Source organism: Gloeophyllum trabeum (assembly GCF_000344685.1).
Source record: "Gloeophyllum trabeum ATCC 11539 unplaced genomic scaffold GLOTRscaffold_00015, whole genome shotgun sequence".
Lineage (NCBI taxonomy): Eukaryota > Fungi > Basidiomycota > Agaricomycetes > Gloeophyllales > Gloeophyllaceae > Gloeophyllum > Gloeophyllum trabeum.
The window spans coordinates 746,095-762,491 of NW_006920424.1; the positions used below are offsets into that span (position 1 = coordinate 746,095).

Here is a 16,397-nt window from a genome sequence, read left to right on the forward strand (position 1 = left end):
CGTCTTTCCGTGGCGGCATGGGCCCTGGACGAGAAAAGTGCGGCGATCGGAGCAGGGCACGACCGAATGGCAACCTCCACGGGAGGACGTGAACAGCCCTGACTTGTACATACCCAGTATGTTCTGTCTTTCCGGATTCTCGCAAGCCTAGTTGACAACCTCGAGCAGTAATGGCGATGGTCACGTATGTCCTGCTCGCTGCGTTCACTGCGGGTCTGCAGTCCCGCTTCGACCCGCGTATTCTGGGCGTGTCCACGTGGAAAGCCATCCTTGTCCTGTTCCTCGATTTCCTCTTCGTGAAGCTCGGGTGCTACTTTTTGAATATCCAGAGCTCGAGTCCTGTCACAGATATTGTCGCTTACGGGGGCTACAAGTTCGTGGGGTGCGCAGCAGCTAATTCTAGTATTCGCGGGCTCAGTACTGACTGGATCTGGACATAGCGTTATCATGACCCTGCTCGCGGGGCTGCTGGGTGCGGGGAGGACACTATATAGCATTGTGTTCATCTACTCTTTCTGCTCTATCGCTCTATTCATGGTACGTCCCACGCGATTCGTTTAAACTTGACTCGTGCCTGACATACCTGCAGCTGCGGTCCCTACGATCCGTTGTCCTCCCCGACATCGTGAACGCGCCAGCGACAGTCGGGACGGTGACGCAGTCGCAGCGGAGCAGACGGGTGACGTTCCTCTTCTTGGTAGCGATGTCGCAGATCATCTACATGGGTGTCCTAGCTAGAGTGTAGTGGCTCCGGTAAGACAGCGCGTCATCCAGGCCACGCAGACATGTGCCGATGGTCGCGATGTATCAAAATGTTGACAGGCACAACGTCCGGTCCGGGCGGACAAGGTGTCGGCAGCTTTGTGAGTACTGTACCCGTGAAGACTGAAGATTGACTAGCGCCTGGGATCTGAAGACTGAATCGCCCTCCGAGTCTCCGTATATATTAGCGTGGATCTCATCTTCCCCGTGGCCATGTGCACGCGCGATTACGATCGTATAGCAGCGAGCGTCATCGAAAGAAGCCTCGAAGACGGTTTTCCTATTATACTCTCAGTCTTCGGAGAAGCTGAGACCTTTTTGTCTTTGTACATAGCGACGGCTTCTTCGGCTTCGACGACTAGTGGCGGTCGGGGTAATCACACTCGGAATTCTACGACCGGTCTTAGTAGGCCTGCTTTGGTCATATGTTTTGTTATATCACCGTGGTCTGATACATGTCAACGGCGGGCAATATATGTGAAGCCCCTGAACTTTAGGAGCAGTGCAAGTTCTTGTGGCGTGTGGCATGTCTGCCACAACTACAGTCCCCGGGGTGGAAGAACGATGATGCTTGTCAGTGTATCCCGTGCAGACGGCGGGGGCGATGGGCAACCAATCATGATCTCAGAGAGCGTAGCTTGAAGTTTGCTCGAATACCGGTAGCAGGGTTTACGCAACAGGAAGGCGGGGACGTTGTTCGCTAGCATCCATAAAACCAATACTCACATACGCTAGGGTCTATGTAAGCACTGTCGTCTTCCACGCTGCAAATTACGCTCGGACATCGAACGAGCGGGAATGTGGCAGATACACACGGATCCACAACATGTACAAATTGGGCTATAGCCGCTGACGTAAGCACGCTTCCTACTTCCTCGAGGTGACAGCGTGTTCGGTGAGATGAGAATGCAGAGAAGTCAGAATCAAGTGCTACTAGCGTCGTCGAGCCCACCATTGTGCAAGAGAGGCAGTAGCCGTCACAAGAATTGGTTCGAAGACGATGAGCTGCGATAGCGAGGCGATATCGTGTACCATGACACGACAGATTGCCCGATGACTTGTTTCGGATTGCGTCCCGATCCTTCTTCGCTTGCGGACAATAACCTACGCTGCACCTTTGGTATAGCCTCCCAAGGTTGAATTTACGAAGATGGCGCGCTCGTTTCTCTAACAATAACGTTACGCTCGTTGGCGTGGAGCGGGTTTCAGATCCGGGGTGCTGCCTGATGCGATAAACTTATGTTCAGACCGTGTCCTTGGAATATAAAATGCTTTGGGCAACGCCTTGGCATGTTTTCTGTAACCCGGAAATCGTCGCACTCTCCTTGCCATGGCAGTCTCCGTAGCATCTTTCACGTTCGCTTGTGTTTTACTTATCGCCCTAGCATGGGTCAGACGGTGGCGTAAACTGCGTGCGCGCCGGCTCGGTCTGCCCTACCCACCTGGCCCAGAGCCTCTTCCGGTCATTGGAAACCTCAAAGATTTTGACATTGAGCACGCTACCGAGACTTACTACAAATGGTCGCAGAAATATGGTAAGAATCCCCCCCTCCCCCCCCCTTCTATCGCCACGACCATATACTGAGCGCGAATATTCTACAGGCGAACTCGTTTATATTAACGTTCTGGGACGGGACATGATTTTTATCAACTCCTCCAAAGTCGCAGACGACCTATTCGAGAAGCGGTGGCAGAACTACTCTGACCGCACTCCTCTGCACATGATTAACGATCTGTAAGTGTCTCCAGCAGGATCACGAGCAAAGCTCTAACCTGTAATGTTACGCTAGAATGGGCTGGGGTTGGACCTTCGGTATGATGCGCTACGGTGAAACATGGCGGAAGCATCGCAGAATGTTTGAGAGCCAATTCAAGCCCTCCTCAACCCGCGCATACTGGCCGATAATGGCCACTCAGACCCATATGTTGCTCCGACGACTCCTAGACTCCCCAGACGACCTCGATGAGCATCTGCGGCAGTAAGTTGCACATAAGGTTTTGAATCTATCCTGACATAGGTCTGGGTAGTAACGCCGCAAGTACGATCATGAAGCTCATCTACGGCATCGACATCGCGCCGAAGAATGACCGCTATGTAGCAATTGCCGAGGAGGCCTTGATGGCCCTCGGCCAGGCAGCGGCTCCGGGCGCATTCTTGGTGGACCTGCTTCCCATCTGTGAGTTGTCTCTGCGTGTTCTTTCCCGACCGAGAGCTGATTTTGTTTCAGTAAAGTACGTCCCCGCGTGGATGCCCGGTGCGGGCTTCAAGCGAAAAGCAGCGCAGTGGAAAAAGACGCTCTATGAGATGCGTGATGCGCCCTTCGAAGCTGTTCTAGCCGCCAATGTGAGTGAAGGCTATCGAACATGCGCAACTGGGTATTCAGTTTCCTTTGTGTTTCCAGACTCGCGGACCCGCGCAGCCGTGTTTTGTCACATCCGCTCTCAACAACATTGATCAAAAGGGTGACATTGACGAGCAGATGACTCTGGTCAAGCAGTGCGCCGGCATGGCATACGCTGGTGTGTGCATTCTGTTGGCAGTGCCATTGTTATGTGGAGCTGACAGGACTCCGCGTTATTTCCAGCCGCTGCAGAGAGTGTAAGTCTCACACGGTGCACCCTCCGTACAACGATTTTAATTGTCCAACAGATGGTAGCATCGCTGACCTCCTTCATCCTGGCTATGACTCTGTTCCCCGAGATCCAGGAGAAGGCACAGCGCGAATTAGACGCAGTCATAGGCTCGCGGCTTCCCGAATTCACCGATAGGCCGCAGCTACCCTACATTGACGCGATCCTGCGTGAAGTGATGCGATGGTATCCCGTAACACCTTCAGGTGAGCGGAAGCGAATAAGTGTCCGGCGCTGAGTATACCTGACATAACGTCTACAGGCATGCCACACATGACGACGGAAGACGACGTTTACAACGGCTACTTCATTCCGGCAGGCACAGCAGTGTTCGGTAACACATGGTATGACTCATGTCTGGCCTCCAATAGGATTTTGTCAGTATTATCATGACTGATTCGTTCTCCAGGGCTATTTTACACGACCCGGAAGTGTACCCAGAGCCAATGAAGTTCAAGCCCGAGCGGTACCTGACGGAGGACGGGAAGGGATTCAATTCCACTCCTGAGCCACTGTCAGCTTTCGGATACGGAAGACGGTACGACGCCCCCGACATTAATAGTGACTGATCGGTGACTGACATGAAATATACAGCATATGCGCTGGTCGACATATGGCAGATGCCATGCTCTGGATGTCGGTGGCATCTATCCTGGCCTGCTTCAGAATGACTCCCTGCCTCGACGAGCATGGCAAACCCATCCCGGTCAAGCCCGAATTCACAACAGGCGCCATCTGGTGAGCGCCCCATCGCAGTCTGCACTGGTCCCTTCAAGCTTACAATCGAGTCCAGCGCCCCTCTCCCTTTCAAATGCTCCATTAAACCGCGTTCTGAAGCGTTCAGACGAGTGATAGCGGAGACAGCGTTTCTGTAATGATTTCTTGCATTATACCCCTTCGTGATATTGTAGCCCCATTCTACTTCTGTTTCCGTAGTTGTATAACTATTATGCCACACTAATAGAGTCTTGAGCATGTCTTGCATCATGCTGCTAGGGTATGCGCCCTCAAAGCTGAGGCAAAGCTGCGGCTGCCCCCAGGGGAATCATGAAGATTGCACGACTACATCATTGACCAGACCGGCGCCTATTCTTGTGATTTCACTCAAAATAGCGGACTCGTTCAGGGTAACCGTGCCCTTTTCCTTGGACTTCTCCTCCTATGTAGACATGAGTATCTCGTGAGATGCGAGTGTAGACAGATCACGGACCTTCTTGACAGGAATACTTGAGAAACCGCCCATCACCCTGAAGGGTCTCCGTTTCTTGACAGATGGATCCCAGACTGCACCGAAGGTGTTCCCCCCGTAGCAGTCGTAGAACACCTTGAAAGAATCCTGATATACTCTCTACACGGAGGTAACAATGTGAACAATCTGCTGCACGGTGTAAGCCGGAGACAAACCTGAAGGTCATCAAAGAGTAACTGGGCTGGATCCCTTCCAGGCCGAGATGGTTCCTCGTCTCTCGGCTGCAGATTGGCATACCCAGAGCCCCTGCTCCAGGTCTTTGGATCAGCTGAGATATTCTGATGGTATCTCGGCAAGACACTGGCGTCGAGCTTCACCAGAAAATCGTAGTCATCCGTCGGATGTAGGAACAGAGTCTAAAGGGGGTAAACATGGGAGTAGAATCTGAGAGAACGCGGAAAATACCGACTTTGACGTCTAATCTCCGAGACTCCATACTCTGCAGGAGATTCCACGTAGCCTTGGCAAGAGCCTTGACTCTCAGAGCCACCACGCTATCAGGGCCATGCGAGGTCCACATTCGCCCTTCTGGGTCTTCCTCCGTCCTTACACTCCAGGCACCAGTCTTGTCGAGCACGCCGATATGATTGGCACCCTCCTCTGGGCTGGCTTGTTCACCAGCACCGGCGGCGTACAGAGGGACAAAAAGACCTTCTTCGATCTTCCAGTCCTTCAAGAACTCGACCACTCGTGCGAATCCCCGTTCTTTGCTACCTGGCACCGAAGGCCCGTCGCCGTATTGCCGACCGCCGAGGAAGACGCTCGCGCAAATTATCTCCACGACTTCTTCGCTGATATGCCCATGCAGCAGCCAATGCGACGACAGCCATCGCTTCACCAGCCTCGCAGTCCCAGCATAAGCTGAGAACCGGTGAGACATATTAGCAATGGCTCGATGGTGCTTGGGCGCATGGATAAAGCGCCGAAGGTAAACCTCGCGGGCCTCCAACGCCAGCTGTCTGTCCTTAGACTGACCCTCAGCCGTCTTCCTCACTGCCTTTGATATATGAGACTTGTCATTGATAATCCTATCCAGCAAAATCGCCTCCCTGTCGTGCCATATTCGCGCGGAGAACACCCAGCCCTGGTCGGTCACGATCTCCAGCCTCGCCTGGTCCTGGATTTCAGACGTGCAGACTCCGTCACCCAGCACGACGACGGCTCGGCGGAACCCGCCGTGGTTCATGAGCGCCGCGGCGATGCGCTCGAAGAACGCGAGCTTGATCTTCTGTATCGCGCGCAGGTCGTCGGGCCACCGGCCTGACTTTTCGAATTCCAGTATCACCTCGAAGACGGGTACGTAACGAGCGCATTTTGGCAAGACGGAAGAGAGCTCGGGGGGTACGGGAAGAGGGCTGAAGACGCTTGTATAGCGCAGATACTCCGAGACTGGGTGAACATTGAGGATGGATAGCGGTAATTCTTCCGACGACTTTAGGGCCCTCAGCAGCCCGTCAAAGGCAGCCAAGGCATTCTTGAAACCGCCAGTGGCGCCCTGTTGCTGAATCATAGACGAAATCGACTCCGGCAGTCGCAAAATCGAGTCGAAGCGAGCCTGCCATGTCTTCACCGCCTTCGTCGAGACACTAAAGTGCCGATCCAGCAAGTACTCCACGATCCTGACAGGTATCCGCGCGCGTTCGTCCGAATTCTGCACGTCCCAGACGACACTCTGCGTGATGCTGCCGTCCTTGAACCGCCGGAGCTCGGCCTTGTCGCCCCAGAACGCAGCAAAGCTAGTATCCGGATCGTCTACCGCGGGGCCGTGCTCTACGAGCCTGAAGGCGTGTTCCGTGTTGTATATTATGCCTATGCAGACGGTGTGAGGAGAGGACGGATGGCTCTCGGAGACGGACCGGGGCGTCGAGGTAGGGTGCAAGATGGCGACAGCTTTCGCGCGGTTACCCAACCCCCGACGAAGTACCGATGCTAGAGAGTTTAGGATAGCGGTCACCCTTAAGCCTTGGTCGGCTACTGTGATGCTGGAGATGTTATCGAGCTTGGCAGAAGCGATATCAACACTGCCATAACGTCAGAGGACATCGGGCAGGAAGGAGGGAACTTCGTACCTGATGAATGCATCGAACCGGCTGGGAACGCTGCGCTGATCCTTGAGGAACGTCTCATTGAATGCATCATTCACGGCAGCGGAGTTACCCAGGATGTCTAGCGTCAGTTGAGCATCATGCTTGAGCTGGGAACACCCGAAGACTTAGTGAGCACATGCTTGTTTGCAGAGACGTAGAGGTATCCCACCATGTCCAACGATGACAAAGGGACGCCTGCCAACAGGTTGACCAAGGATACGGAATCCACGAATACGGCATCATGAGATGATTTATATTCGTCTGCTGGATACTGGTCTACGATGAGCAAACAGCCCCTTATAATCATGGAAGCTGACACTCACTCGATGCCCTCCATTCGTCTTCACAACAACCGCTTCATCTTCGAAGTCGTGCTTGGCTACCACAAATCAGTCAGCCCCTCCTGACCCGAACGCCGGCGAGTCACTCACCCAGAAAATCGAGCGCAGCCCTGAACATCTGGTACGAACTCAAGCCTTTCCCAACTGGCTTCCTCTTCCCCACCGCAGCTCCCCCTTTCCCACCCGCCCCCTCCTCGCCCCTCACCAATAGCTCCAGCACGCCCGTCCACCACGCGCCGCGCCCCTCGAACCCCCGCACGCACAGCCTGCTCCCCTCGCCGTACCCGCGCTGGTTCGCCCACACGCGCAGCAGCGTGAGCGCGTCCGCGAACGCGGGCACGTCCGCCTTGAGCTTGTGCACTGCGAGCAGGTGCGCCTTGGGCGTGCAGGACAGGAGGAGGGCGGTGTTGTAGAGGGGCGTCGGGGTCTGCGACTCGGAGGAGAGACGGAGGTTGCATTGGGTGGGGGAGAGGCGGTGGAGAGGGAAGGGCGGGGGGTTGGGCAGGGTGGGGATAATCTGTATTTCGGCGTTCAGGGGGGTGAAGTCTGTCTCGGACTTGTCTGATACCGAGCCTCAGCCGGATCCGGAAAGAAAGAGGGATAGGGGACGGCATACCTTGTGGCGAGCGCACGAGGAGTGTGGTCAGCCGAGGGTCTCCAGATACCGAGCGGTACTCTACAGTGGCATTCAGGCCGCTCTGCTTGTCCACTACAGCGTCTGCGAGACAGGCCAGATAATAGGCTTTTTTGTGGAAGAATCTGCCATTCAAGTAATCCTTTTCTTGGAAAAGGGCCTACAGGATCATAAGCATTACAGTCCTGGCAGACTCAGTAAGCCGACATACCGCAGGCATCTCCACAGCCAAGTCAACACGGAACTTCGTCCCATCCTGACCTTTCACGCTACACTTGTTCGCCCAGCTGCCGACCACATTCACATCGTACGGCTTTTCGAAGCCAACCTTCCAATTCGTCTCCTTCGTCGGTCGGGGGTCAGGGTAGGGCACTGATATACTCTTGTCTTGTAATTTGTGAGCAGCTTCGAGAGGATGTTGCGCTTCTCGTGAGGAGAGGGATGTGAGCACGGAGTGGAGGGCGAAGAGAAAGCGGTCGAGAGGGGGTATGCGGGATGATTTTGGTCGGACGTTTGGCAGGAGTGCGTCGATCTATAGGCATTGAAAAGATTTAGATTGACTATTTAATATGTGGGAGTCCCAAGGACCTGAGGCCTTGCAATAAGACCAAAGCTTGCCCTGAGACGCGAGTGGACGTACCTGCAGCTTGAAGCTACTCGACATGAACAGATTCCGCGCTTCTTGGGCGTTTCTCAGTTCGCTGCCTGTGATTTTTACTGGCTTTCCTCCTTTCTTATGTTCTGACGAGCTGCTGGGTGCCCCAGCTTCGTTCACGCCTGCCGCCTGGTCTTCCTCATCCTCTTCCTCATCGTCCTCGTCCTCGTCATTTCTAAGCTCCCGTCCGTTCTCTGCATCATCATCCTCGCTTCCTATTCCACCAAATTCCTCGGCCTCCTCGTCCCCCTCCAAAAGATGGTCATCATCAAGGCCGGACTCCGGCTCAGCTTCGATTTGTCGTCTCTGGCATTCAGTCAGTAAGTGATACACTGAAAGTCACTCAAAACTCACCTTTCCTCGGGTCGAGATCTCAGCCTGCGCCCTTTTTCGTTTCAGATTCAGAGCCATAGTGGTACGCCGAAATGTTGAAGGGCCAGAGTTGCGACGTTGAGCAGAGGAGTTGCGGGACTTGCACAAAAAGTTCGGCGCAATATGTGATCGAAATCCACTGGGTCACGTGGATTGCGGAAATACCCTCTATGGCGTTTATTCAATTTATTGGTCCTCGCGTTTGTGGCTGCCTTACACGTCTAATAGTCTGAACACGAAACGATCTTATTTCTGTCCGTGTTTGCTTGACTATACATTAATCAACTTGTAATGCTTCGTTTTTTGCAGTGCTTACTGCGTGTCAAAATGGTAGGAGGGGGGTTGGCTAGGCTTGATACTGCGCCTCCTAAACTATACTTTAGTAGACGAGCAACTAGGGTTGGCCGTTTCTGACGCGTGAAGACTCGTTTCGTCTCTGCCACAAAATCGCTCATTAACTCTGTTGTTCCGCTATGACAGCACCACGTTCATGGTCTTCTGCTGGCAACCACTGCCCGTATGGGCTTCAAGGGGGTACGGGATGCCTGCCCATTGGCTGATGCTCGCCGACGTGTCGCAGCCCTCGCAAACGCAGACACCCGTGGACAGGCGAGCGCATGCTGACGAGCAGATGAACACGCAACCGAGTTCTGGCTTGTATCAGCTCGATAGGCAGTTAAACCGCGCCAGTGACAACCACGCTCCACCAGACAGTTGTAGTGGAGGATCTTCACGCGGTACTTCCATCCCGCGGCAGTAAGCCATCCATGTCCCGGTCCCGGGATGCTCCCCAAGCTGCAGGACGACCCAACGGCGGTGCCTTTCCTGGTAGCCCCGACCCAAACAACACCGGCCGGAATTCGAGTCCCTTCGAGCGTTACACAGAAAGAACCGTCAAGCGGCTACGCGCTATTATCCACGATCGGCGTAGCCGGGCGCTCCCCTCGCCACCGTCGGATATTATAGCAGATCTTACCCGCCTCGAGCGGCGGCGCTTCTCTGGGCGGACGCGCGACGTTGTCGACATAGCGAAGTGGCTGCACGAGCTGCTCGACGAATACCACGTGCTCGGCATCGCCAGCGGAGAATCAGACCGGCAGCAGGTCCTCTATGTGTCCCGTTTTCTGGATGGCAACGCTGCTGAATGGTACTACATGAACGTCAGCGACATTGACCAGGAGGTTGAGGACTGGTCATTCCCTGGCCTGGACGTTGCCATGTACAAAACGTTTGTGGACGCGCGCGTGCTCGCGAGGCAAACCGCCGCTACGAAGCGGTCCGCTACACTCGCTCTGGCGTCAGGAAGATGAAAAAAGACATGGAGTACTGGGCCAATCCCCGGATCGAGCCGCCCTGTGCATAGGACTTCCGGCCGACGCTCTTCAACCGCCTGCCCTGGAAAGTAAGACATGTGCTGGCTATGCGGAAGTGGATCACGCCCGAGTCGCATGGATTGGACGACCTCCTCAGAGGGGTTGAGGAAGTGGAGCGTGCCCTGGCGTATGGAGAAAAATGTCCCCACCACGAAGCGTGATGAGCTTGCAGGATGCTCTGATCATGGGGCCTGCGTTCCAGTTCTTTCTTGCATCTAGGGTACTGCTTGAGCTTGTACCGAGCGCCTCGAAGACAAGTGCGCGGCGACGCGTATGCCAGATCGTTATTGTCTGACCACTATATTCCGAAGTCTCTGCTGCATAAATATGGAAGATGCCCTGAGAGGACGTACGTGTTCAGCTGCTGCCTGTGCTTACCCCCCTTTAGGCTTGCGACCGGTCTGCCCCGCCCACTTTGAGATGTGGGGCAGGGGCGGCGCCGGGGGGGCATCCCGAAAAGTCATCAAATAATGTGCCTCAAATGCACCCGCCAGGGCTTTATACTGTTGAAAGGATGCCAAATGGTACGAAATCTGTTTTAATTCGAGTTTGAAAATCAGGGAGCCGGGACAATCACTGCAGGTACGCCCCTACACCGGACATCTCAGGCATCTCGTTTATTCATTCATACTGAAGTCCGCACATGTGCGGGTATTGCCCACCTACGACCCTTGTGTTTGCTGTCGCATTTCCGTGAACGTCATTTGTGCCACGATAGTTCATTCGAGCTCATAGACGCCGGGATGTACATTGGCCCCCCTCCCCCCGCTCCAAATCTACACACGCGGTCCATCACAATGGAGAGCGTTCGTCCCACATCGGTACGAAACGTGTTCGTGGTTCCCTATTCTTGTCCCAAATATCGTCGCAATACAACTTGCTCCCTTCGCGTGCCAGAACTGTGAGAGAGGACACGCTCATACATTTCATGCTAACTGTCACCTATTCCTGGATTCCTCGGCATGGCTCCTCCATCTGGTTATATAGTGGCTCCCAAACGGGGGCCCAAAGCACCCAACCTTGACCAGCTCGGATGGTCATAGTCCAGGTAGGCCGTTTTGTGCGCTAAGAAATCCTTTTTCTTAGCATCCGCGTGTGGTACCACAGATTCACCACACCATCATGTCGCACTACCCTCATTGCCAACCCATTCTGTTGGGACCTCGAAAGGGTCTGCGTCCTGCAGCTCTGTGCCCGGGGTCTCTTCTTTATTCGTGAGCTCTAGTGACGCACCATCTCCGGCGACGCCAGCCGTTCAGGCCCCACGATTCATGAGAGCGCGGAGGAACCGGGACTCTTGAGGTCATTACTAGCAAATCCTCTCGAAGGGTACGTTGAGCAGGGTACTTCTGCCCAAACACCTTTTATAACCCGATGATGTTTTATTCCGCAGGTGTGATCCCCGCCGTCGCGTCATGGTCAAACCTATGACGGCCTCCAGCTTAACGTATGCGAGATACAACCGTGGCAAAATGTGTGAAAATACCGTCCCTCTGAAGAGCTCTCTGACTAAATCTCGTCAGACCTCGGAGAGGCAGAGATTATCAGTATACAATCCCACCCAGCAGTGGGCAGTCCATGCTGTCGGTTGGACTTCCTTGTAACGTCTTCGTCAGGGCTGACCAAGCCTGCTACAGATCATCCAAAGGTGCTGTCCCCGAGAGCTGGAAAGCATACATACATCCGGAGGGGGCCTTGTATTTCTTCCATGCTGACAAGGTACCGGACCTCTCGCGCTTACCGTTTAGCCCATGACTTACAACAACATAGAAAATATTCACCGAAGCGAACTTGTAAGAGCCCGAAGTTCTGTCAAGTATAAACGGATGCATAGCCGCAGTTGATTCTCTCTGTGAGGAAAATGACTTTGTCCGACCTCCAGATAGTGAGCTAGTACTGGAACAATCTTTCTCTCGGTCGTGGAAATATTACTTCGTCGATGTTCCCAGCAGGTCCTTGTTATGGCTGGAAAAATATGATGCAGCAGACATGCTGGATGCCGTTCAAGGCGCGACATCTGAAAGCCATATCCGTAAGTGTCTTCAGTTTACATTATTGCACACTAACCATGACAGCATCATCGCACAGGTGTCGAGTTAGAAGCACAATTCTGGTGAATACTCCATTTCTCTTCAGGTTTGTTGCTCAGTTTCTTGACCTCATCCACGCACTGACACCGTTGATACAGTTATAGTTTATGTACCATTTTCTAGGAGACATTGCGAATATTTCCCGGAGCCCCGGATTGTTCCTCCTGAATATGTGAAAGAGCTCACTGGCATTCTCGTCCATGCCTCAATAGGTACGCCAGTTGGCATCATCGTGAGTACTAGTGATGGACTGCATCCATTTTCACAGATACAATGACAAGTGTGACGAGAACAGCCCCCTTCAGCAACGAAGAGACGCGCAAGATATTAGACATAGTTGAACATGTCGCGGGTGAGCGGGCTACTTGGAACATTCGTATGGTACGAGAACGTTGACTTAGAAATCGACATACTACCAGACGTGAGGGAAGTCAATGGCTATGCGGCATGTGTTAATGGTATGTCAAAGTCGTGATGTGTCGTAATGTCAATGACCTATTAACCAGAGTTCTTGTCGAGTATAGGAAGACTCATGCACTCCTTTGGTAAATCTATTTCTAAGCTGGGGTAATCAAGTGCATAAATTCGATCCTCCAATAGTGCATGCGAGGTTCAAGAATTACTACGGTCAACCAGGAGCACGCTTGAATGCAGGCCAGAGCGTCTATGTACATGGTGGGGAGGTGCGACGTTCAAGATTTTTCCGATTGACATCCCTCGCCCTCTTCCACACGCCGGAGAAGTACTTGCGTATCTTGTAAAAGGCCTGTGTCGACCATCAGGCGGACCTCGGTTCCTTCAACATATTCAAAGGACAACTGCAGCAAGAGTGGAGTAACATGTTACTGATGGTTCGTCTTCTTGTTGTTCATTGCGCATATGATAGAGTCGTAACATGACCTGAACAGAGTCCTGTGATGTTGACTGTGGACATGTCATTCTTGGCTATCCGAGCGTGGACGTCGGATCCGGCGGCCGTCGTTGCGCGGCTCAGATCGTGATTTATATATCCACACTAACGAGTGCCATCAGTATCATCCTCAGCTTGCTGCAGCTCCGGCACCTGATCGTGTCGCGCGCGAATATGGAGGCGAGTTGTCGTCCACTTGCACATTCTCTCACTGCGCGGCAGACCTAGATAGTCACGTTGCGACCAGCGCTGACTAGGGCTGACCTTGCGACATAATTCAGATGTAGACGGACGCCTCGGCTACCTTAGGTAGTCGCTTTAGGATTAGGGTTGATCACGTGAGCTAGTCGCGTACGCGTAGGACCCCTGAAAGTACCAATGGAGGTTAGATACCAGAGAACCTGATTTCCTTCATTTTTACCGGGACCGAATTTCGCCTAATTTGGCTGTTTTTACCGGGTCGAGATACTAACCTAGCCGTGTGGCTCGAGATTTACCGGGACCCAGATATACAAGCTCCGAATTTTGATCCGGTTACAAGGGTTTTTCTTAGCCAAATTTGATCAAAATAAGGCATTATTCGCTACAATATGCCATATATAGGCCCAATGTTGCCAAAATAGTGCAATCTCAGCTCAAATATTTATTGGGGCAAATTGTGGCCGCACAAGCGAGCGATTGAGTGCGGGGAGAAGCCGGGTATATACCACAATGGTATCTGACCTTGGATATCGAGCCTCAATTCTACCGGGACTGAAGTATCCGGCCTCTTGGGTGCTTCGCCACATTTTACCGCAACCATATCTAACATATGGCCTCCAGACCTCACTTTTTTACGGAATTGGTATCTAACCTCCATCGGTATTTTCAGGGGTCCTGTACGCGTCAAGCTCATTTAGCTTCAAGCACGACTAGCTCTGCCTACATCTGCCTAGGACTGATCACCTGCGGTAGCCGCTTCAAATAACTTGCTTGACTAGCCTGCATCGTGTATACCTCCTGTATTCACATCAATCCAATATATAACTTGTCGTCTGAGTTCAGAAAGTGATACAAAAGTCTTCTAAGTCCCGACTTGCCCTCTCCCTCCTACCCGCACGCCGCTGCATCTCAGCACCGATGAAGACTCTGATTCTGTACACCTAATCTTCTTGCTTGCTGGATCTAGAGAGCAAACATGCGAGGCTTCAACAAAACTTCTAAGCCCGACTTGCGGCACTGTCACTGCTCCGAATGCCGCGGTAAGCTGGTTCCCCGACAGATCAAGAACAAGCATGAACGAGAGCAGGCCGCTGCAACATCGCATGCGGCACTTGGGGGTCGCGGTAAAGGCTTCGTCGCATCTCTCTTGTCTAAAGTCAGGGGTCGTGGTCGCGGCGGCGCAAACCCTCAGGCATCCTCGACAGCAGACGCAGTCCCCGGCGAGTCTCCATCCAGCTTGATGTCCAATGTAACGACAGCAGAGTTCTTCTCTCAAACTCGTAACTCTGGTCTACATTACAGTCCACCAGCTCCCGGTGATTATATGCCTATGGATCACTCGAGGGACGCGTTCGAGACCGACTTCGGACCAGTCGACGCCGGTAATGACGTGGATATGGATGCTCACGCAAACTCTCTGGTGAGTTCATGGCAATACCAGTCCTACTACCTTCGATGAATGCATATTCCCTGTTCAGGAGCATATATGCGCACCAATCACAAAAAACCCGATGTTTATTGCCCCTGATCCATCACTCGCAGCCCCCACTCTCGCGACTACGGCCTGTCCTGACCTATCTCGTCGACTACCAAGTTCTCCAACAGTATCAGTCTCGTTTGACGAGCGTACCGCTCTTACTCGTGACCTCCAGTCTTCCCCTGATGCATCAGTTTCACCCAAACATGCAGCACCCGAGGCTGTGCCAGATAATCCTGCCTCGAATACACTGACCGTGAATATCATAGGCGCTTCCTCGGCTCCTGAGGGTTGCCTGCCAGCCCTGCGCCGTTCAACATGTCCCCGCCAACCTCGCATCGTTACTGAGGTGCTTTCTTTGGCCGAGAAGGCTGCAGCTGCAGCAAATGACCCTCCGCTCGGACTCTACGACGACCCTGATGATGGTGATGCTCTTCAAGGGGACCTTGCGACCACACTAGACTCTGGCGACGATAGCGACGAGAGTGGTGCTCCTCGCACTGCCGTACCTCCGGCCGCTCTGGCGCTGATTGACATCAAGCCTCTGGAGCCTATGTTGCCTGCGGCAGACACATATAGTCTATCAAACAAGAGGTGGTATGTCCATGCAGTCCTCCTCGTCATATATCTGCAGACCGTCCATCATGTGACATTCCGTGCATGCGGTATCATCCTCTTCACGACCCGTGCTATCTTCCTGGGTCTGGGGGTCCTTTCTGAGGATGATCGGATGCCTGTCAGCTATAAGACAGTGGTCAGGGATCTCGAACTCGAGGATAGGTTTCAAGTCCACCCTGCATGTCCCGATTGTCAATGTCTTTTCCCTCAGGATCTTCCGGCAGACGCGGAATGTCCGGGATGTAATGTTCGTCTTTTTATCAGTAAGCATGCTACCATCTTCGAGAAACTCATGGGACGCGCCCCACCTCGCCCGTAGGAGAATAGAGCGCGTTTATTATGTAATTACGATTACAATTTTAATATAGAATAAGATTATACCCTATCCAGCAACTGAATACATGAGGAAGAGGAGAGATGACTACTCGTAGAAAGTAAAGATACTCACAGCTAGTCAAGGAACACATAGTACAGATTATCAGATGTAGCCAGAGCTAGTTATTGTGTCCACAAGTCGAGCTAGTTACAGCTAACCAATCTTAGATACACCATCGACTATTGCAGTTTGTGAGCCTCATGGCAAGCTGTACTACCCACGTGGTGAATTGATCTGAAAGACCGGATAATACTCGCGTAGAGCCCCTCCACTGACTAGACGATCGTTTCAGCGCTAGTCAGACCCTGACTAGACGAGCCTGCCTCGCAGTGTCTCTTCTCACCGGACTATCAGCTAGATTATCTGGATGATCTGGACTTATTTTCGTGGTCGCCGACGTCTTCAACACACGCGCATCAATTCGGGCCACAAGCCGTTCTCCTCAGTCTGAGCTTCGACTTTATGATCTGTTTCCTGTGCAAAAAAGCCAAACTTCAATGCTTTACACTGCTAGTAAAATATCTACAGTAGTACTGATGCAATATATACAATAAAAATAATTTATTTACCACTAAAATGCGCAATATTCTAGTCATGAATCAGAATTCCTCTTCACCTGAG

At 52.8% G+C, this 16,397-nt stretch overlaps 4 protein-coding genes across 4 annotated transcripts; 3 read left to right on the forward strand and 1 right to left on the reverse strand.

Moving 5' to 3' along the window:
- Positions 1-2,092: 2,092 nt before the first annotated feature.
- On the forward strand, positions 2,093-4,268 carry GLOTRDRAFT_48505 (cytochrome P450; the record flags this gene model as incomplete). The annotated part of the gene is made up of 12 exons (XM_007871675.1): positions 2,093-2,297; positions 2,365-2,449; positions 2,553-2,741; positions 2,791-2,939; positions 2,991-3,091; positions 3,165-3,282; positions 3,348-3,361; positions 3,413-3,599; positions 3,656-3,737; positions 3,803-3,931; positions 3,988-4,131; positions 4,187-4,268. 12 exons carry the CDS (start codon positions 2,093-2,095, stop codon positions 4,266-4,268), a joined length of 1,485 nt encoding a protein of 494 aa, XP_007869866.1.
- A 170-nt stretch (positions 4,269-4,438) lies between these two features.
- Positions 4,439-8,753, reverse strand: GLOTRDRAFT_81230 (Nrap protein; the record flags this gene model as incomplete). Its single annotated transcript, XM_007871871.1, has 12 exons — positions 8,714-8,753; positions 8,345-8,665; positions 7,916-8,236; positions 7,687-7,864; positions 7,161-7,643; positions 7,053-7,108; positions 6,899-7,000; positions 6,712-6,836; positions 5,052-6,663; positions 4,798-4,998; positions 4,604-4,741; positions 4,439-4,552 (listed from the first exon to the last, which is right to left on the reverse strand). The coding sequence occupies exons 2-12, from the start codon at positions 8,366-8,368 to the stop codon at positions 4,439-4,441; spliced, it is 3,354 nt and encodes a 1,117-aa protein (XP_007870062.1). The 5' UTR covers positions 8,369-8,665; positions 8,714-8,753.
- A 745-nt stretch (positions 8,754-9,498) lies between these two features.
- Positions 9,499-10,041, forward strand: GLOTRDRAFT_132992 (uncharacterized protein; the record flags this gene model as incomplete). Its single annotated transcript, XM_007871872.1, has 1 exon — positions 9,499-10,041. One exon carries the CDS (start codon positions 9,499-9,501, stop codon positions 10,039-10,041), a length of 543 nt encoding a protein of 180 aa, XP_007870063.1.
- A 4,240-nt stretch (positions 10,042-14,281) lies between these two features.
- GLOTRDRAFT_132993 (uncharacterized protein) lies at positions 14,282-15,719 on the forward strand (the record flags this gene model as incomplete). Its single annotated transcript, XM_007871873.1, has 2 exons — positions 14,282-14,725; positions 14,784-15,719. The coding sequence occupies 2 exons, from the start codon at positions 14,282-14,284 to the stop codon at positions 15,717-15,719; spliced, it is 1,380 nt and encodes a 459-aa protein (XP_007870064.1).
- Between the last annotated feature and the right edge of the window lie 678 nt (positions 15,720-16,397).